The sequence below is a fragment of the Galleria mellonella genome, unplaced genomic scaffold (assembly GCF_026898425.1).
Source record: "Galleria mellonella isolate WM207_F2 unplaced genomic scaffold, CSIRO_AGI_GalMel_v1 utg173, whole genome shotgun sequence".
Classification (NCBI taxonomy): Eukaryota; Metazoa; Arthropoda; class Insecta; order Lepidoptera; family Pyralidae; genus Galleria; species Galleria mellonella.
Genome location: NW_026442016.1, coordinates 6,443,337 through 6,467,025, shown reverse-complemented (window position 1 = coordinate 6,467,025; position 23,689 = coordinate 6,443,337). Strand labels below are relative to the sequence as shown.

Below are 23,689 nucleotides of genomic sequence, written 5' to 3'. Positions count from 1 at the left end.
AGTCCAAACTCGTAATTTTCGCCCAGTCTGGTTTCAGCTGTAGATGGTGGTTTGGTTCTTATTCATTCAATTAAGAGTACGGTACAGACAAAGAAAATCTTTGAATTTGTAGTAGTTGCTATTCCTTTGTATGCTCTTGAAATATTAAATTAATTAATAAAGACTTATAGACCATTTATATAAAATATATATTTGATCTAAAAACGAAATTATTGATGGATCTATTTCTCTTTGATAACTGACTACTGTTACGGTCTTCAGCTAACAAAAGTTCGATTATGGTTATAGTTATGAACATATCAAAGAAAAGACCGGTTTTAATTAAATTTTATTGAGTAATTTCCTGAATAAAGATAATAATTAAATATGTAAAGCAAAACATTATAACTATTGTCTAACGTATTCAGATAAAAATATTAATTGTTCTCACTACAGTGAAATAAATCTTCGTGCAACTGTACAAACGAATTTACACAATGTCAGAACTCTAATAAACATCTAATTAACTGACATAATACATTCAAATTCTATGAGTTATATGATTAATTATACAATTTTCTAGTTATTTGGAAATTATGAGTATATTTTTTTATAGATAAAGGTCATGCGAGAATTGAACTAAGAAATGAAGAATCGCCTACAATGAAAGCTTTACAACAGCACACAGTTACGTTATATTCACACTGGCCGAACTACACTCCATTACAGTATACCAACCAGACTCCTTGTTGTTCCTATTATATTTATCACAAAACATGTACAACTGTAATAATTCGTACTTACACATTGTCTTATAACTTAATAAACATCGATGAAATAATCGTATGGGCCAAGTGCAAACAATACGCAACAATTTAAAACATTGTTATGCAGATATTGTCAACGTCATTCGCATTTCAGTTGTATTTAGTAGTACAAAATCAATAGTGTACACTCATTATGTATACATACATATATTAAAATTAGCACCTAATTTGTAAAGCAGTACCTACTACAATTGTTTGCGTAATGAATGTAAGCTTCATTACATAATTAACATTGAACATTTACTTTAACTAACAAATAATACCATATCTTCTAATTTACTACACATAAAAGAGACATAAAATATAAGTAGTTTTGAATTCTATCAATGGTTGACTGCTAAATTGTGGTAAGTGTATTTTGACTTATTCAGTACCGTGCATTTGGAAAATCTCTTAATAATACTGTATTTCTTGATTACAATACCGAACTATGAGAAATGTTATATGTTACATAAATTACTAATGGCAATCACATTCAATCTATCAATATTAAATTTATTCTAAGCTACATCTATTGAGTAACTTATAGACAGTTATTTTAGTACGTAACATCTAAATAATTTTATTTTTAGTTTTAAGCATTGGAATTTAATACTTTTTTTTTTTATATTGTATAAAATTAAGTTTGATTCATCATGAAAGCAATTTAGGCCTCAACTGAAATGTAATAGAAAATTTGTCAAGTAAAGAAGATTAGGTATTGTGTATAGGCGTTAAATATATAATTTTTTAGGAATACATTGATAAAGTAAAAAAGACCTAAACTCGACCAGGGGTTAAACAACTACTTTTATATTAATTTGCATACTGATATATGTCACATAATGTGATTATTATATAGTTTTGATCTTATTATTTTAAAAATATTCAGCTTTAAAATTGTACTAACTAATCGGAGATATACCGTTACACTACCGTAGTGTAAGAGGCGATAGATTTGGATTTAAAAAATAACATCATTTTTTACATAGTAATGCAGCGGACAAAAATAACACTGACTTGCTACCTTAAAGTTTACATTCCTTAATTAGATCACTTTACATCTTATATTTATCTAATTAAAGCTATCCCATACAACTTCTCAAATTGTGCTTAATTCGACGAAAAAGCGAATGGTGTACTTGTGTTTTCTTTGACAATAGCCTTTGTCGATAAAGCAACAACTGTTTAATGGGTACACATCCGTTTTTCTGAATTCCATGAACTTGGTAATAAATACGATGCGTTCCGTTTTCTCACTTTATACGTATCTCCACTTCATTATAAGTATTTATTAATACTTCCATTGAAATACGCCTCGTTCTATAGTGTAGGTATTTTTTTAGTGACTATTCGGGGCATGTTTTGACTATGAAACAAATGTGTAAATATTATTTATTCTTGTAATTAAAAAATCAATATTGTTATTTACTGCAAAAATGGCAGTAGATATATTAATTGAATAATTATATGTAAATTAAATTAAGTCAAATAATTGCTTGTACTCTTAGCTATAATTTAGTGATATTTAGTGATATTACTTATCATGTTGTTGGTATAAACAGCTGATATTGAAAACTGGACGCGTACCGCTATATTAAATGTGACAATAAAGAAAGGTACGACACATGTCTACATTGTGCTCAATATTTGTATTCAATAACATCTTTATACACTAAACATTGATCTATTTTATATAACGTGAATTTTCAAATTAACATAAACGTCTACACACTAATGCCGTTTCATACTTCTATGCAAAATATCTGATATTTACTTATAAAGTACGTTTACCATTTCCATCGTGATCCCAATACATTCCAGGACACTTCCAAGGATAGTAATTGACAATCGCATATAAATATTTAACGCTAAGTGTCTCTTTAGTATAAATTTTATTTTAAAGTATAAAACATTCTATTTAGGTAATTCATAAGATACTTTTCACTTAAAGCATTATTAAGCTACAGTTTAGGTAGGGACAAAGGAAAATGCAATCATTTAATTTCAGTATAAATTGAGTTAGATTTACGATTTATTATGATTGTTGTATATAGTATAGTTATAGGATACCTCTTGTAAATAGAAATGCTTGTAAAAGTATTGAGGTCATAGATAAGTATCAAACATCTCCATTTCTATAGTACTCTTCAGCCCTTGCGAAGTAAACTGATCTTTATTTATTTATAGCTAGTAAACAAAATAACTCTGCGACGCGCATGAAAAATAACAAGGCTTTTCATTATTATTAATGCGGGCAGCAGGCTTATTTTATTTTCTAGTAGTATAGTTACATTACATAAATACACATACGTACATTTTACTGTTTAGACTATTTCAAACTCTTGCCGATTGTCACTCTCTCTGGTAGATAGTGACAATACAATAGATATCATTCGGCAGTGTATGTTTTTCTGCATTTAAATCGTGACAAATAGCTCTAAGAAACAATCTATTTATTGAACATTGTGCTCTATACTTGTTTCTTTGTTATACATAAATATTAGGTATAATAGATACGTACACAAATAAGTCTATATAGTGTTTAGTATATTGTGACTATTCATAAGAAGGGATTTATTTACAAAATATAATATTATCTGTTCGAAGTCATAAGAATTTGGAGTTCATAAGATCTTCAAGTGGTACAAATTTATAGCTTCCTAAATAGTAGTAAATATACATAAATATATTGATAAAAATTCGTCTCACAGTATACGCTCGACTTTTATATTTGCTTTATCAATATAAAATTCTAAAATTTTGCTACAATAAAGATATGTAATTTGCTATTTAAGCAGAGGCACATGTTGATATGTAAAGTGATATCCCATGTAGTGTGTGAAAGCATGGCTTCAACAATCAAAGCTGACATATAATTCTCTAAAGTTAATAGATTACACACACATACTAAGGATTTTACCTGTCAATTTCTCGAATATTATAACATGAAACATATAATTATTTTAATACGTCAAACAATCAAATAAACTACTACAGGAACGTCCTAAAATAAACAATTTCCGATAACACAAGTAATATTTTTCTACACTACAAATATATTATATACAATTTCAAATGAACTTTTATAATATTTAAGAAATAATACAAAGTATTGTATGTATATAATAGTTAATTATCCATTACCTTCTTCCAAACAATACCGTAATATTGGATACATTCACATTATTATTACCATACATTACAAATCTTTGTATACGAATACCACGAGTTCACATTTCTCACCAATTATGGTATTACAACCAGTTGACAATCAATAATTCAATTGTTCATATCAAAGTTCAATATCGGAACATGGTTTCTTGTCCTCTTTGTAACTCTAATAAATTCTATTTCCACGAAACACTTTCTATAACTGTAAATAATTTTTACTATAAAATAAATCGCCTAAAACTCCATATAACTACATTGTACTAAGCACATTTTATTTCACTGTCTTTGAAAATATACTTAATAACGTTTGAGCTAGAATATAAATTACAATGTGACAGTCGTAGCTAGAGTCGTAAGCAGCGCTATGGGCAACGTAGTTCCAGCTACACTGCTATAAGGGCCCGTGACTGCGCCATCACATGGGACGTGCTCCAGTTCTGAAAAACATAAATAAATAAATAAATAAATAGGTACTAAAAGATACAACTTGGTTGAGATTGGAAGCAAAACTATTTTAATTGTCATAACTATTATACAGGTACCCACATCAATTGACTTAATCAAATTACCCATTATTTTTATACATAACAGGTACCATTGGAGATTTTACACAGCGCGGTCTAGTTCTAAACTAAGCAGAGCTTGTATTATACATATATATTGTATTATACGTATATACCCGTGCGAGGGCGAAAGCTCAGGACAAGTTACTAGTCGCAAATAAAATACAACTTTAGTAACTGTTACTGTGTACTAAAAATCGAAATTTGAAACATTTAAATGCTTTTTCATGTTGCATTGAAACTTTCAATGTACACTTTTATAGAGATTGATTTACAGTGTATGCAGTGATTTTATGGAATAAATAACGTAACAAAAGTTCCAATTACCTACTGTACAAATTTTTTTTTTTTTACAACTACAGTTACCACCTAATTTTCTTTTTCTCAACAACATTTAAATAGAAAGTTTTTAAATAAAACAATTGAAACATTTCAAATAACTGTTTCTTATTTTTGACAGAGGTAAACATTTAATGTATGAACTTTATAAGGTTTTTGAATTCGGTTGTAATAAATTTTTATCCGAGATATGTTGATTATCAGGATAATTAGTTTGTCTTTCCCTATCAGAAATAGAACGTAATATATAAAATTTTATGACAGCTAGTTGAACCGTTATGACATCAAGAGGTAGAAACAAAATAAGAAACTTATAAATAAAACTTATAAATAAAAATTTATGGGTATATAAATTATGGGTTAAAGTGATAAAAATGAAAGTATAAACCCAATATTAGTAAGGATTTTAAAGTATCGATATGTTATACTTTATTAATTAAGTTACAAACATAAAACTCTTGCAATGGAGTTAAACTATCGGCAGACAGATAGAAATAAATAAATAAATAATAACTGTACTATGGACTCGTCAATTATGAAAATAAAGTGTTAATTGCGAATATTAAAATAGATTTAAATATTTATAAAGTATAAAGACATTCTCGAGAATCTAAAAATTATTATGACGTAAAAAAATGTTCAACCATTAAGCTTGTTCAGGAAATCATTCCAGAAGGCGCAGGCCGAAGCTCTAGGTCCACGAGGGCCGGCAGGGCCGCTAGGACCGTCAGCGGTGTACGTGTAGTAATGAGGCGATGATCTCGAGTACAGAGGCCACTTTTCGTCAGGTTTGTGTGGTTTCCTGTAATTATATAAAATGGAAAATTAATATATGAAATATATGAATTTTAAAAAAATCAGGTTTTTTTTTATCGCAACTTAGAATGGCAAACAAGCTGACGGCCCACCTGATGGAAAGTGGTAACCGTTGCCTATAGACATGAGCAGTACCATGGACATAACAGAGTATACTTTTTCGCCATGATACCTCCCATGCGTTGCCACTCTTGAGGACACAGACGTTATTCCTCTGTACCCTGTAAATTCACGCCATAACTCACCCTCCAACCGAAACACAGTCATGCAAACACAACTGCTTCACGGTAGAAACATGAATGGGACAGAGGTACCCAAGCAATCGACTTTTGTACAAAGTCTCCCTCTGGTGAGCTTCATATCGAGGTTTACGTTAGAAATACAGTTTAGGATATTTAAAAAGTATGAAAAATACTTTTATGATACGTCGAATACATATAATATATATAAATTTATATTTATATAGGTATATTTTATCCTTAGTGTGTATTGTAAAAATTCTTTTATGTAACCATTTATCATCAAACCTGTATGTTTGCATTTTAGCGGAATCAAATTATAGTAGTCACATACATATACAAGCTGGTATTTAATAAAAAAAAGAACACTTATTCACCATTTCTATGATGTTAAAGTATAAGTAGTTTGCAGATATTCAGAACAAAATACAATAAAATAATACCTCTATATATTTATTCTAGAACCTTTCTTCTTATATTTATAACGAAATAAGATCACTTCAGAGAAATTCTTCCTCTCGTCTTGCGTGAAAAGGCGGAATCGATAACTTCATTATCTGCTATTGGGTTCGTTAGGACACCACGCTTGCCTTTAGCAAAGCTTACATAAAGAGGTTTATTTTATGTACCTACTCACGTATGATACAGTAACGGTGGAAATCAAATAAAATATATCGAAAGTAAACATTTCGTGTCTAAAATGACGCTAAGTTACCGTGTGTTTTGTCGTTGTCTCATAGTATAGTTCTTATGTAATCCTGGCATATAGAGATGGGCAATCCACCTGGGTGGGTTTAAAGTCTGGTGGGTAAAAACCGGGTGTTTTGGGTTTATTGGGTTTAAACCCCATAAACACCCAAATTTTTGGGTGTTTATGATTTTGTACTTCATCATCGTCATCTCAGCCGCAAGACGTCCACTATACTGGACATAGACAATATTATTATGCAGCCTACAGAATAAAAAACTTTTAATTTGATTTTGAGTTTATTAAGAAAGAGATGAAAGTAAAATGTAAAACTACAGTCAATCACTGTCAGATTCAGAGTTATTACAAGCGATGAATTGTATAGGTTCGATAGGCTCTATTTCGTCTAAACTGTTATGTTCATTTACTTGCTCAATGAAAGCTTCTAAGGTATTTTCTTCATTAAACTGAATGTCCTCGCATTCAGCTTTATGTTTAAGATTCCAGTTATAACAAATGAATGAAATTTTTTCAGTTCTTTCAGTTGTAAGTCGATTTCTTTTGTTATTATGTATGTAGCCTTGGATACTAAAGGAACGCTCAGTGGCTGCCGAAGTACAGGGAGCTGATAGAATACGAATCGCTACTTTGCTTAACTCAGTGGAACCACAAATACCTTTCCACCATATTAGGGGCTCAATGCTATCTAATGAGCTCCATACAAATCCTCTGGCCCAAAAGTTTTCTTTAGCTTTATAACACGCCAAATCTGCCATTACATTTGACAAACTTAAGTGTTGGCTTAAATTGTAGATAAACTCCATACCCTTAAGTTCTTCCTCTTGAGTAAGTTCGACTCCTAGAGTCCTGGGGTCTAGAATATATGCTGCAAAATGTATTGGCCTCATTGCCATATTGCATCTTGAAGATACTGATGTTAGAATCTGCTGTTTGCTTTCTTCGCTCAATGTCGAAATCTCATTTAATGCAAAACGTATCTTAGCTTGTACATCTCTAAATGTAATGTATGTGCGATGCAAACGATTCTGGTCGCTCTCTAAGTAAAATATGCTTTCAGTGACTGGTTCCAAAATACTTATACATTCCCCTGTCTTCGTCCAGAAATCATCACTTAGAATTAAATCTTTAATATCTCTTGAAATTACCACATCTTCTCTAACTGTTAATATTTGCAAAGCTATCTTATTTGCTTTCAAACTTTTTAACGAAGTAACATGACTTCCCCATCTTGTAGCACAAGGCAATTTTAGTGTTTGTGTAGAATCTTCACCCTGCCTTGATTTTATCAACAAGGAACTTAATCGTTGACTCCTTTTAACAGTTTTTATTATATTTATGGCTTGCATAATAAACACAGTTACTTCTTGTATCTTTACAATATCTTGGCACAACAAGTTAAGGATATGTGCACAGCAACCGAGAGGAACAACATGTGGATATTTGAGTTTTGTTAATTCGAATGCCTTTTGTATATTTCTAGCGTTATCGCCAATAAGTACAAGAAACTTATTTGCTCCATACACTTTCATTACTTTTTCAACTTCTTGGCTAAGGTATTCACTAGTGTGAGGATTACTTTCTGTATTCAAACTTTTAACGTATGCAGGTTGAGGTTTTGATATAAGAAAGTTTATTATTCCTTCATTTCTTAAATTAGACCAGCCATCGCACTGAAGGTGTAAGTAACTACAAGCATTTAGTTCCTCATTTAACTCAAAACGCATTTCTCTATATATTTTATCTAAGTATTTTGTCGCTAAAGCTTTACGTGAAGGTATTTTAAATTTTGGTTGCAATTTTTCGAAAAATTGTATCCATAAAGGATGTTGCACCATCGATAATGGCGTCCCTGTTACAAATATAGCTCTCGCTAATTCTGTTTTTATATGATCATCGGTGTCTTGAAACTCAGCATTTATTGTAGTGTTAGCAGACGACGAGGGGCTTATAAAAGAATCATTTGTCTCTATCTCTGACAGTCCAGACATTTTGGTTTTGGACGAGCTATCTTTTATAAGTTTCATAGAGTCTTTTAATGTTTCTGGAGATTTTGGACAAGTGATAAGATGTTGAAGCATTTTGGCAGCATTACTGAATTTGTAGACCTTATTACAAAGCTTGCAAGAAACAGACTTGTTTGGTAAAGTACGGTAGTGCTCCCATATGCGTAAATCTTTATTCTCCCCATTGAACCTAAAAAAATGAACGATGATTAGTTGGTCTGACGAAAATTCAACAATAGAGTGCCTATTTTTTTACAATGATTATTTCTTGTTATTTACAATAAATTTATTAAAAAAATAATAAAATAAATACAAAAAACCTTTGTAAAATTACATCTCCTCGGAGGATTAAACGCAGACGCTAGTTTATTATCGTATTGTTCTGTATTTTTCTCAGCAACTTCTTTAATTCGATTAGGTACTTACGCATATTATGTTAAAAATAAATATCTAGTACACATCTTAGGCTATCCACCATTATTATCCAATGACGACTCTCAGCTAACTATGCACTATCATCCAAAATAAACGTGTATGGAAAATTTTATCCCAGTCGGTTGAGGATTGAGGATAATTGCATCAACATACGAACATACCTACATACTTTTATTTACATAACGCAAGCTAAATAAAAGCTTGTAATAATACATCTAATTTTAAGTTAAAATTGTTAAGTGATCATGATATAATTGTATCATTCAAAAATCCACTTACCTTTAATTATTTCTTGTTAAGTATAAATATTATTTCAAATCTGCTCCCTTAATATGCACTTTTTTACTGCTTTTCCTACCTAACACGTTACCAGGAAGTCACGTTACTAGAGTCAGAGTAATAGTGAACACGTTTGACAGTGATTGTCGTCGCCTCATATTCAGCGTCGACGAATAGGGGAATCCCCAGTCATAAGGTATTGCATGCGTGGCGGTCTTACTTCAAATCCATAAACAAAGAGATAATTACAGAACTCGATACTAGATGGCGCTGTTTTTGTTTGAAGAAAGTTTGCGGGCTAAAATACATAGAATTTCATCAATGACTTCCACAAAGAACAACATTTCTGTTTTTTCTAAGTCCGTATCTCTTCCGTATATTTCATAAGATATAAGCTTGGGCTACATTGTTATGCAACGTGATTTTGTCGCTGTCTTGCTAGCAGGGTTGACAGATATACGATTTAAATCGTACTCATACTATTATTTGTCTATTTTTTAATGTACGATCGTAAAGATTATGATCGTAATTCGCACAAAAATATACGACTTTTTGGTTACCTGGCAACATTTTTATTATGAAACGAACATGCTCACATCATCAGTCACATGCAACAATTTATTGGGGATTTCCCCTTCACATCTGGCAGTCCTGGACATAACTTGCTAGAATATAGGTAAGTCAGCCACAGTTACTGACGATCGATATTTAAAGGGTATTGTTTTTGTGCTAAATATTTCATAAAAACGTTATTTAATACTTTGTGGATTATTAATTTAGTTGATAATCACTGGAAGTAAAATGGATGCTAATTTGAGAGATCAAGATCTTCGTATAAAACAGTTAATAAAAGAAAATCTACGTAAGTACTCTTTTTATACCTAGGTAGGTAAGGTATAATAAACACAAAAGGTACTTAGATCGTGTGTGTTCGAAGCATTTATTCTAATAAATTTAATTTAAAATTATAGAAAGAAAAAAATGTCTGCCAAGCCGTAGCCGAAGCCGATCTCAAAATATATTTGGCGATAGTGAGACCCAGTGTCCAGATGATTTACCCAGCGTCGTCGAAACAAATAAAAAAAAACGAGGATAAAGTAAAAGAAAATTTACTGAAAGAAGAAACAAACTGTTCTAAATGCTTAATTTATGGAGAAGAGGATAAAAGAAATGAGTATTTCGGACTGTTAGTGGCTCAAGAATTTAAATATATACGGCCATGTGTGCGAACGAGGTGTTATGAAGAAATTTTAAAGTATCTACGGGAAGCAAAAGGCCAACATGTTGATCAACTGCAACATGAAAACACTGAAAATTAATTACTTTCATTTTATTATATATAGATTTTTAAAATTTCCTGAAATATTATTAGTTAACGTTTTATTTAATATTGTAGAATTGATCAATACAATTTATAAAAATAATTTATTGGTATTACTTACATATTTTCAAAAAAATACGTAAAAACCTATTTTTTTGGGTGATTATGGGAGTTTATGGGTGTTTATTGGGTTTTTACCAAAGCACCGGGTTTAAACCCGGTGCTTTGCCCATCTGTACTGGCATAGAATAGGTAACCTTTTTCTTTCTCGTGGGTGTTGTAAGAGTGGGCAAGGGATGGGCAACAGCGTTCCTATTAAAACATCTTCAAAGCTTAAGTGCGGTTGCCAATGCGCCTGCCAACCGTGACAACTGGCAAAATCCCCAAGTGGAAGGAAAAATGAATCAGCAGTGGTTAAAGTCTAATATAATGAAACTTATCGTGCCAAAAACTTACAACTGTAAAGCATAAGGAGACTATACAAAAGCCGTTCTTCACGAGTACCGTTGTCGCACTTGTATTTCAGCTATGTAGCAGCTGCCGTTGCGTGGTTGTATTTGGTGTTTCATTAAAAGTTTCGTGTTTGGTTTAAGTAATATGTAGCATTAAAGAAAATTACAATTTTGATATCTATAACTATTATCTAGACTAGTTGTTTCGACTATTTAGTCGAAAAATATTTTTATCATTTAATATTAGGCACAAGACAGACAGAAAAAAATTGTAGGTACTCTATATAGATAATATTTTCATATACATAAATAGTAACTTGTACAATAAGACTTACCCAGTAAGAGCAAATCTGGTAAATGACTGCATGATATGGGCAGCCAAATCTCGTTCTCTCGTGTGGTACTGCAAGGACATATTCAGTGGATGTCCAAAGACATATTCCATTTCATCTCCATGCATGACACCCATCCATTCACCCCAAAGACTGGTGCTCGTGCGCTAAACAAAGAAAGAAAGAATATTTACTATAAAATAATATATAAAATTAAATAAATAAAGAAATACCAAACTTATGGTTTTACATCATATGAATGAGATAGAAAAAGACAATAACATACGACTTTCCATTCTTTCTCTTACACGTGGTAACGAAAAAATATTTATCAATAGATACGTTTGCTACTTGATTATGAAGGCAAGTTATTAAAAAATAATACATTTTCTACATGCTTACCCTAATAATAAAACTGTTGTGTACACGGAATATCATTTTATATGTATATTGTGTTGACTGTCTACCCGCGAAACCATCACGCAATAATTTCAGTTGTATTTCGATAAAATTTGCCGTAATGACAACTCAGTACTTTGGTTCCCTTTTAAGATACTGTCTAATGCTTGAACATACCTCATTTCTTTGGAAAATATATAACCAAATAGATGATGATTCAGTAAATAACAGAAAATGTAAAGACATATTTTACAAGTTTAAATTTATTGTTGTTCATTTCTATTCACTACCTATTTTACGAAGAGGTATTTAATTTATTACATTAGATATGACAGGTTGAGTCTACTGACATATTGCATGAACGATATTGATGGCACAGTCATTAAAATATAGAACAAAAGCACTTAATGTTTGCGTATGATTTAAAATAATGATTACAATCCATTAAAATTACATTATTTATTCCGTTTACATTATGCTTTTAAATGTGTAGCAGTAGCTATAGTTGTCACCAAAGTACCATTTAGGTAATTATTATAGGTACTCGTAGGTACAAACATTAAAATAACATTTTTATTGGCCTCGGATATAAAAATCAAGGTTATTCCCTACTATTATATATATATATATATATATATATATATATATATATATATATATATATATATATATATATATATATATATATATATATATATAACTAATATAATATAACTAGTAAAAATTAATAGCTTAAAATGGTTAATGTATTTATGATGACTTTTTTGATAAGTTGGCTTAAAGAAAAATATACATATAAGAAAGGAAGTATTCCAGGATACGAGTAAAAATTTCTCTTCTGTTTGTTTGTTTATATAATACAGTATGTACAGTCTATAGAAAAGAATATTAAGAAAATAATAAAAATTTTATACTGATATTCATGCATATAATAAAAAAACATATCGAAATCTGACTCGTAGATGGAGAGTGACCGGTCATAAAATATAATAAATAAAGAAATACCAATATCCCTATCATAAAATATCCGAAATGTATCATTGTAACATTGCACTTCATTCGTTATTTTAATATTTTTGTTTTGATTGGGTCCGAAATTGCGAAAATATTTTCATGGTATATAGGAAGAATTGTCATTGATTCTTGTTGAAATTGTACAACAAAAGTAGGCATACTTTGTTCAATCGAATTTCCTTGATTACAGTACTGCTTCAATCTTTTCTATCCACGACGTAGACTCATTTGTTTATCCAAGGCTATCAGAGCTGAAAGTTCTATTTGATATAGAACCACAAGTTGGCACATTGTCCAAATGGCTTGCGTGGCTATATCGTAAATATCTCGACTTTTGTCAAGGACTCAAAACCGACTGACTTTAATCGTAGGTATTTTAATGCAAAATGAGCCACTATCGTGGCCTTGTATTGATTATTCTATTACAGTAATTGTTAGCTCTATAACCTAGTCTTCAATGTATAAAACTTTTATTGTTTGAAAATATGACCAAAGTTGAAACAAGTCATAAAATATTACAAAAGGTCATTATTTTTTGGTGCTGCAAACGTAGTCAAATTAATAAAAGTTGACATAGAATGCTTATAATTTTATTATGCCTGTGTGTCTATCAGACTATCAATATTACAGAATTTTAATTGTCAGAAACCAGAATTTTACAAAAAATTGTGGTTTCTGACAACAAATACATTTAACAGATAAACAAATTTTGTATAAATAATTTGCATGCTATTAAAAAAAAATATTATGGAGCCCTGTTCATTCAAGACAGACACGATCTTGATAGATTGATTGAAGAAAATTTTAGATTTGATACAGAATACAAATTTTAACCTAGTTTCAATACATACTAATAGTGTTCTATACCAATAAGCACCTACATTTCTCCCCTAATTTTGTGAGGCAGTGAAGTGTTTGTAAGGTGAGGACATACATAGGTAAACAACCTGATTTTCTACGCTCATTCCTTTTCCTTGACTCTGGCTTATTTATCTTCAAACATCTATTGAATTAGGACTGGCTGTTTTTTCGTTTACTAAATTATAATTTATTATTTTTCTATACATATATAAGTATTTTTTTTAGTTAAATATTTTTTGATAGTTATTAAAAATAACACTCCTCTATTTATATACAGGGAGTTTTTAATTTGTCCATCTACATAAAAAAAAATGTTGGAAAGCGCGTTACTTGATAGAAGGAGATGTTTAGCAAATTTTTAGGGTTTCGTAACAAAATGGTGCAAATGAACTCTTATGGCGTGACTTCATTTATCCATTCGTTTATCCTTCTATACGTGCCTCTGTCATAGTTTTAGTTACTAGGAAGTGAAATCATTGATTTTAAGTTTAGAATAGTTTTCGGTATTATGTTTAATACAAAAGGAATAATTGTCAAAAGATCAATCGCAATAAAATAAACATAGGACTGATACGGAAGTGATCACTCCTATTTAATTCTATATAGAAATGATTTTTTTAAAAAAATAATTTATATATACAAATGATTTATTGTCATTATTTGAAACAGAATTCTCCATCTCGAATTTTTATTATCTAAATTTCATCTTACTGGTAAGTGATTGATTCATTACAATGAACTGGCAACATGCTTTTTCACTTAAATCAATATATAATAGATACCTGTTTCAATGCGTGTGCAATTATACATATATACAAAGTTATAACCACCAGAGTAATAATAGCACATTACGCCTAAAGTTTTTAATTAGTATTTTCTCTAGATTTGATTAATAGATTTTATTTTTGAAAGATATATTAGTCATGTTTTAGTTACAGATTTTTTTAAATCTAATTCTTATATATTTTTTTATATTTATAACAGACTTGAGTATATTAAAACTATTATTATTAAAATTAAAAGTATTACATAATATGCAGGATAATACTATATATAATAAAGGTAAAATTAAAACGTTTAGTCGTACTTAAAAATTAAAAACGGCTCTTACTATGCTAGAATGTAAAATATAATAGGTCAAACATTTCGTGAATTCAAAAATGATTAAATCTTTTGAACATCCATAAAAATTTAACAGGTGGACGCTATGATAGAATAGGCCTCGGTTTAATGTTTTCATTTCAATTCGTTTTGGATAATAGAAATCCAATACCTCTACGTATTTCATTATATATTTTATACATCACATTCGTGATCTTATCTAATAGATCTTTTGTCATCCCACGATCTCTATTCATAATACTTCTTAGATCTGTCTTTCGGGCTATATATTATTCATATGTTACACCTATTATAATTTCAATTTAGCCACTCACATCAGTAATTTTACTGTATCTTAGAAACTATCGATTTGTTTTTTTGTCACTAAATGTGACGCCTACAACCTTTTTATTCATTGCTCCTCCAAACACTGCTAATTTTGAAAATATGTCTTTTCGGTTCTATATGTGAGAACCGGTAGGATGCATTGTTGAAAATTTAAAGTTCCTTGCAAGCTATTACTGCCTACTCTATATAAAAGATGAATATCTATTTGAGAATAATTTTAAAAACTTGAGCGTTGTTCATTTAAGTAAGATTTTCGAGTCGGGCGTTAAATTAAAAGTTCATTTGCTCCGTTTAATAATGCATGCGACGCGGGCGAGCCAACTTTATGCGTCGTCAGGTATACCTGTAATATGTATGTACATACTACATGCTCGTAAAAGGTCAGCTCGCATGAAATGTAACATTTAGTATAATTTCATTACAATGCACTGTTTTATGTAATTGTTGTACCTATCTTTATTATTATACTGCATGAATGTCATTTGTACCTACATGTATGTATGTATTAAGTATACAGTATTCCTTCGTATTAATAATAATAATATAATAATATTAAACATTATTAACAAATACAGGGTATTATTAATTTAAATGATTAAATGAATTTGAATCATTTATGCTGACAAAAAAAGATAATATCTATGGAACGCATATAAAAGGCCTAAACGTCTATGCGGCAGTCATAAAATACTCTATATATAATTATACAACTTTGTCAATATAAAAAAAACTTTTCCTACCGTAAAAGATAATGCATAAAAAGTGAAGTTTCAACGTATTTCTCAAGTTTTATGGAGATCGTAATTGAACGAAATTACTATTAAAAAAATTCATATCCAAAATGTAAGTTTTAGTAAGACTACCATAGATTACTATAAAAACATAGTTTAGAAACTTGATAACATTGACCATATTATTAACTTACTAAACTCTGAAATAGAATAGGTTATTTCACAGTATAGGTTAAAATCCCACAATGCTGGCTACACCTGTACATAATACATTTACTCTATTACCTACCTCGTCTCTAGAATTTAAAAATAAACAACTACATTAAATTGTACATTCAAGAGAATCCGTCCCAATAGAACTCTTTACATTAAAGAACTTTCTGTAACATAGCATTTTACAACGTCGACTAAATTCATGCGATAATTACTTTTACTAAAAATTTTGTTATTGCTAATGACCTATATGACACCTATCTTCAACCAATTGGGGCAGACAGAAATGGCCGCCACGTGTTTTGATTCTCAGCGCATCTATTTAATATAAATTATAATTTATATATACGTGACTATCTTTTTATCCGATTACCTAAAAAGATACTATTAAAAAACAAAAGAATTTTAAAAACATAATGATTTCCATGCTAAAACATTTACGCTTTTTGAATGCATTAAATTATTTGAAATTAAAGTGCAAAATTATAAGTTTCTTTTATTTAACTATCATGTGCATAACAAAGGTACACATGGCGAACATAACACATAAAGGTGCTCTCTACATGTACCCACTACATGTACATAATCATGGGGTAAACGGAGATGTACATATATATGATACTTTGTTTCGAAACGAGCAGTTACTAGTTCCACAATGACAAATGGGGGCATCGTCAATCGTCCAAACATTAAAATGGACCCATATAAATGATAAACTCTATGGATTTGAAAACTAATTATTAAACTAAATTAATTTGAAAAATAAAAATAATATTGACAACGTAACCGTGTACGAGTAAGTACACAAAAAAAAGTACGAACAATTTGCGAAGCTTCTACTTTTAAAATTTGCTTAAAAACTATATACTTAGTCTAGATAAAATATCGTTTATTGATTAGTTGAAGAATATATTTTTGTTTAATATTATTGGCATTCTATATTTGTAAAAGCATTTTTTGTAGAAAGTCGTGAAAAAAAAATATATATTGCATGAATCTCAAAACGACATCAAAGCAATTCTGATATTTAAAGATTGCACATTGCTTACTCTATTAGGTTTAAATATTCATATTGATTGCTTCTAAACGTTTACAAGATTAACTAGGAAACTGATTCAATCTCGAGTCACGTTAGCAAGACTTTCATTTTCGCCCTAATCGCACTTTTGGAGGAAACCCAAAAACAGGTCAAGGCTAAACAAATTAAGAACATTAAATAGCAAGTCTAAATTGGATAAATGTATTTAGAACTGATACTACGTTGTAAAACTTGCTGCTTACACAATCCCGTGAATATTATTTACTATCTATATACAATAATATGCCACTCGAACAACTGTAAAGAATAGATGTAATGTATGTTTACGTGAATTAGAGTAATAAGTATTATATATTTTATATTACCCTAGAATCAGATTATATAGACAGAGTGTCTGTATACAAATACTTAGAGAAAAACGGATCACCTTTTTTAATACAATTTTGCGTGATAAATAGTTATGAGTGATTCCTTCATAAGTTCTATATTTATTTTGTATTATAAATTCTGCACTTTTTTAATGCAAAAAAGCTCATTTTATTTATTAAATAATTAAATATAGAACATCATGATACATTGTGTGCGTAAGTATATAGAACATTAAAAAAACCAGTCAACTAATTGTTAAAAAGTTGACCCGTTTTTGAGGTTCGATGCTCTATCTATATAATATAAACCCAAAATATAATTATTTTGATAATAAACTATATTTAACTGAATCAAATCTAAAATATAATGTTTACAAATTATCATTTTTATAATATTAGTAATAAGTATTAATATGACATACATGTCTAGTTATTAATTGTAAATAATCACATACAATATTGCTAGATTAAACATGGTTCACATCCATAGCAATTATCGAATATTCTACTTGAGTGAAATCAATACTAACTTTATGTCTACGACAAAGCTACGTGATAAATTTACATAGATGATAATGTCTACCATTACGTGATAAGGTTGACTCTCTAGTTACTTCACGGGTCGTTAAGGATTCTCATTTATATATGGTTTGTTTAAAATAATTAAATACCATAAAATTGCCAAATTATACAAACCTGTATAGATTAGTAACATTGCCTGTATTTTTACTTTCAAATACATTTATATATTTGAAGTTTATTATTATATTTATACATATATAATTACAACAAATATGTATTTTTATTTTCAAATATACACAATATATTTTGTAAGTAAAAATACTTTTATATAGTAGTTAGTATAGAATAGGTATCCTAAATAGAACAAATCAACTAATGGTTTAATTACTTGTCTTAATTGCTATAATGGTTAGGTATTTTATTCACAAAAGCTAAAAGAATCATTGACATTGTCTTAAGTAATAACGGTTAAGGTAAAAATTATTATATAAATAGACAATAATCCTAATTGTAAACTTAGGATAATTACTAAGAATTAATACTTTAAATCCTGTCATTCCGTTAGATAGGTATAATTGAAGTTCAGGCAGTAACTATGTAAAATATATAATACGATTATTACATTTTCACCAATAAAAGATGTATATGGAGGTATATACATTTAGTTTAGTTTCGTCCACTCGCGAAATAATATACGTATCTAGAAATTGTGGTCTTGTACACTTATCCTCTCTCTTGTTCACAAAGGTATAAACTTAACCTTTGGCCTTTAAATCCTGACCGAAACTACGAGCACTGTCTAAATCCTGGATGGCTTGTCAGTGTTATTACATTAAGAGAAAGTTTAAACACTTTATACGAAAACCCGATGTCCTACATTCAAAAAATATTTAACAAAATACCAATTATTACATATAAAAAAAATATTAAAAATTAAAATATTTCACCTTTTGAGAGAATTTGAAATCTTATCTCTTAACAATCCATGCCGAATGCATTTCCATTTATATTTGAATTAAGAAAGAATACTAACAGATAGCCATTTTTCAACATTCATTGTATAACAGGTCGACCTCCATGCGGTTCCCCATGGAAAATATCGTAGTTAGTTTTTGATAAATTCATCATGGTGGACAAACTGACCTGTTTCATTCTCACCTATCATCTCTCACTGGTGCCCTGTCAGCGTATATCCACAGCGTATACCCATAAAAAAATATGTCCATTGTACGTGTATGTCGCTAAGACTTATGTAAGCATCATCTACCATATTATAAATTAAACTACTGGATTGACAATACAATACACATGTAATATGGTAGACGGCACTGGTCTCATGTTTAATGGCATACGAAATAAGTTGAGAAATAATTATTATATACTTTTTTATGCAATTAGAATGGCAAACAAGCTAATGACCCACCTGATGAAAAGTGATAACGTTCGCCTATAAACATGAACAGTATCATGGACATAACAAAGTATACTGTTTCGCCCATGAGCCACTCAGGCGTTGCCGTTCCTTAGGACTAAGGTGTTATTCCTCTGTACCCTGTAAATTATATACTTATATGTATATACTTACACTGTATTATATACTTATAGGTATATAATATGTATTTATATCTATATAATTAGTAGCTTTGTCGGAATTCAGGATAAGAATTCCAAGGGCTCGAAAGAAATGCCACAGCTTAATTAATTAGTCATGCACCAATTAGTCAGTGCCTAAAATTAATGAATTAAATATTCATTAAGATTCATGACTGTCCATTAATCACGAATTCCTCAATAATACAAAATAACTTCTTAACAAAATAGTGCTTCAATTTTACTTTGCACGAAGTTAATATACTGCGCAAAAATAAATATCAAAATCTATTAAGTATCAGTGAAAATATTACGTATACATGACAAAAAGTGTCACCGAATCTAGAATATCCTCCTTTTTAAAATTGCTTAAAATATGCTTCAATATACTAATTGAATCCCTAAAAAATCGCATAATTTTTCTAAAATCTTTTCTAAAATTATATTCTTTGTCAAAATTTTCACTGAATAATTACACATTGGGGTTTACCTGTTGTTGGAAAAACCAAAAGATAAACCGAAAGCCAGGGTCATTTATTTTATATATCCAATGTCTATAGAAGAAATACAGAGCGATAAACTAGAAGCAGTGTCGGGAGCAAAAATGGAACGGCGACGGGTCGCAACCCAAAATAGCCCGTTGTTAATCTGTGACCTTTGGCTTTGCCAGTCAGGTCTGACCCATGGCTAATTTATTAAAGCAGGCTACAGCCGTTTGTAGTCAGTGGATCACTTTAATTCCTATAATCTATTTTGTACCTACATCAAGTACGACAATGATTTTGTAAGAGTGTACAAATAACTAGACTTCAATTTAGTAAAAAATAAATTACTTATCTTCAAGAGACGGAAGTTAAAAAGCTGTCTATTATTTTTTCATTATCACTCTATTCGAACATACATAATACTTGTACACTTTAATTATGTGGAATTTAAGCTTTGCTATAAGAATAAAAAATTGATTACTATTTTACGTTAAGTTATACTACTAGGTATTCTTATTATAATATTTACAGGTTAAAAAAAAACAATGAAATAAAATTAAATTAAATGGTAAATACCATTTACCTACAATTAGCTGTAATTAATATAACTTAATAAATAAAATTAATAATTAAAACTTAATATAATAAAATACAATATCTTTAACTGATTAATTAGATTTTCTATATATATTAAACAGGATACTGGTTGACTAACTGACCCAGATTCTTTGTATACCTACTGAACATAAGAAAAGAATTTTGAAAATTCAAGCCTCAAGTGGGTAAAAAAGGACTTTAAAATTTATATTCAATTGCGTCAGTTTAAAAGATAAACAAGTGAAATTTTGGATTCAGGCTCTTGGTTCAAAACAAAAATTAATATGTTTATTGGTTTTTGAAAAATTTACATCTACTCGTGAATAGGTGAGATAGGGATGACTGTATAAAAATTCTATTATGATTGAGGCTAAAAGTACAAAAATATATATCATTGGGGTTTGCAACATCATAAGAACAAAGACAAACAACTTCATAAGAACAAAGTTGCGGACAACTATCAATTACAAGATTAAGACAGAAAAGTGATTCTCACAAGAAATCGAATGTCATACGCGAGCGAAGACGCGGGCAATGACTAGCTACTGAAATAAATCCCCAATAATATGTACTGGTAATGCAAATAAAATTTACAGTTTTAAAATTGTTATTAAAATACGAAAATCATATTCCAGTATAATCATTGTATGCCACAATAATATGTGTAATTGAAAAAAATATGCATCACGGTATTTAATATCAACTAATTAAAATATTTTTACAAGTAAATCACGTGGTCTTCTTAAATCCTAGAAATACTGAATTCGGCAACGGTAAATCGAGGAAAATAAATTTGAAATTCAAATCAGTATAAACTCAAACAAATTCAAAGATATTTCAATAATATTTTTTACTTATTTTAACATTATTAGATCTATGTTGAAGAAAACAGAATCTTCCTAATTTCTATTTACGTCTAAATTAAAGTCTATTGAAAAAGAGAATTAAAAAAGCCTACAGAAAAAAGTTACCACAATTGGAACCAAATGCATATTAGTTTTATAAGCCATTTCTGAAACGAGAGAAAGATCTAAATCTGTAGGTAATTTATATGTTGCCGTATTTACTATATTTTTTATGTTAATTCTACAGTAGTATACTTATAGTTTTGTTTAGTTGGTTTGATGCTAATTTTGCTATAATTAAAATAATTATTTTATTTTAATAATATTTTAATACTTAGATACACTTTATTTGTTTATGTGGATTTATTCTTTATGAAACTCAGTCTATTAAATAAATTTATCATATCATAACAAATAAATCCTCAATATTGAAATAGGTATACACATTTCTTAGAAGGACATAAAATTATTAATTCTTCTCTTCCTCGAATTAGGGTAGTGATATGATGATACTGATTATGGAGTCCTTAATACCTATCTCTATATACGATGGCATTATTATCTTAATAATACATTTTTTTTTTGTATTATTATCAAGATCATTATATATTCTTTTATGGTTTGAACCAACCCAAAAGTTTAATACCTACAAATTGATGGCGAGATTCTCTCATGATGATAGCGTGACAATAAACACGAAATTCAACAATACAGTTTATTATTCATTCAGTGGAAAGACAGATAATACTCGGCCACTGGCAGGCTTGTTTTTGTAGCTCGTGGCCCATAAAATGTCTCCGCTGTGGCAGCTCGTCAGTCAAAACGTTTCCCGCCGACAAATCGCCAGCGACGCCGCCCCTGTTAACTTCCTGATTTATTGTCGACCGTTTATCTCATTTTTTTTCATATTGAGATCGACGACTACACTCTTTTTCACATTACCAGAAATTCACCTTTCTACTTTAGAAATGTAGGTAGCTTTTATATGTATAAAGTTTATATCTTTGTCTCTGTTTAACTAGCCCTACCCTACCTCGAGATACTACCTCTGTTTTATATTTTCTATACTAAGCACTACTAATATTATAAAGAGATAAGATTTGATTATTTGTTTGTTTTAATGAATAAAATCAAAAACTACTTAACCGATTTTAAAGTGTCTGTCATTTATAAAAAGCTACATTTTAACTATTAATATATGCTATACATTCAAATTTAAAAAATTGTAGATACTTGTGGGCCAGATCACTAGTCTTATAAAATTCAGAAAACGATATGACAAAAATATTAATATAAGAAACCAAAAATTGGGATAATTATATCAAGTCATTAACATTGTGACAGTATATCCAAATGAATGTCTCTCAAAGCTTTCCGGGTGACATCGATTGATTTATGTTTGAATATTTCATGAAGATATTACTGTTTCAATGTTATATCGTTATTTTTGTGGGTCACTCGAGTCAATAATAATAACAGTAACATCTATCAGAAGAATATATTCATTACAGTAATTAAAAATAAGAGAAAGAAAGCGTTGGCATTACGTGACTCGACAATTTTGTAAAATAACACCTCAGAAGGATACACTAGGAAGTGGAAAAAAAAATCACAGAATACTTACATGACCTAAATAAAGTAATAGAAAATTGTTATACGAGCCAAGAACTTTGTGATAACGTTAGCTGTCCAAATGTCAAGTTATATAAGGAAGTGAAAAATATAGTCTAGAATAATATATATAAATAATAATGTGGTAATATTATTCTTATTATTTAAATTCCTCTTTAACATAATTTTGTCTACATAGACAATCAGATGATTGGATTGATTTTGATGAATTTTACTAATTACTGTAACAGTGTATATGCTATGTGGTATTATAAAACTAAGTGGTATCGTAAAACTAAACGAACTTAATAGTCGAGGAATGGGCAGCAACGTCTTTGTTAAAACATCACCAAAAGTTTAACTGTAGTTGTCAACCCGCCTGCCAAATGTATCAACTACTGGCAAAACCTGCCTTATGGAAGAGGCCGATGTTTAGCAGTGGACATTTAACAGCTGATATGATGATTCATTATTATATAAATTTTATATAGTTTAAATTTAAGGTAGATGCGACAAAA

At 29.6% G+C, this 23,689-nt stretch overlaps 1 protein-coding gene across 1 annotated transcript in view; it reads right to left on the bottom strand.

Annotated features, from left to right (window-relative positions):
* Positions 1–315: 315 nt before the first annotated feature.
* LOC113515535 (acetylcholinesterase) overlaps positions 316–23,689 on the bottom strand; it is a 91,110-nt gene continuing 67,736 nt past the window's right edge. The window contains exons 5-7 of the mRNA XM_026899781.3: positions 11,451–11,614; positions 5,506–5,663; positions 316–4,396 (exon numbers count right to left, since the gene is read on the bottom strand). Coding sequence (XP_026755582.1) covers positions 4,284–4,396; positions 5,506–5,663; positions 11,451–11,614 — 435 coding nt within the window. The 3' untranslated portion in view covers positions 316–4,283. The remainder of the gene's footprint in view (positions 4,397–5,505; positions 5,664–11,450; positions 11,615–23,689) is intronic.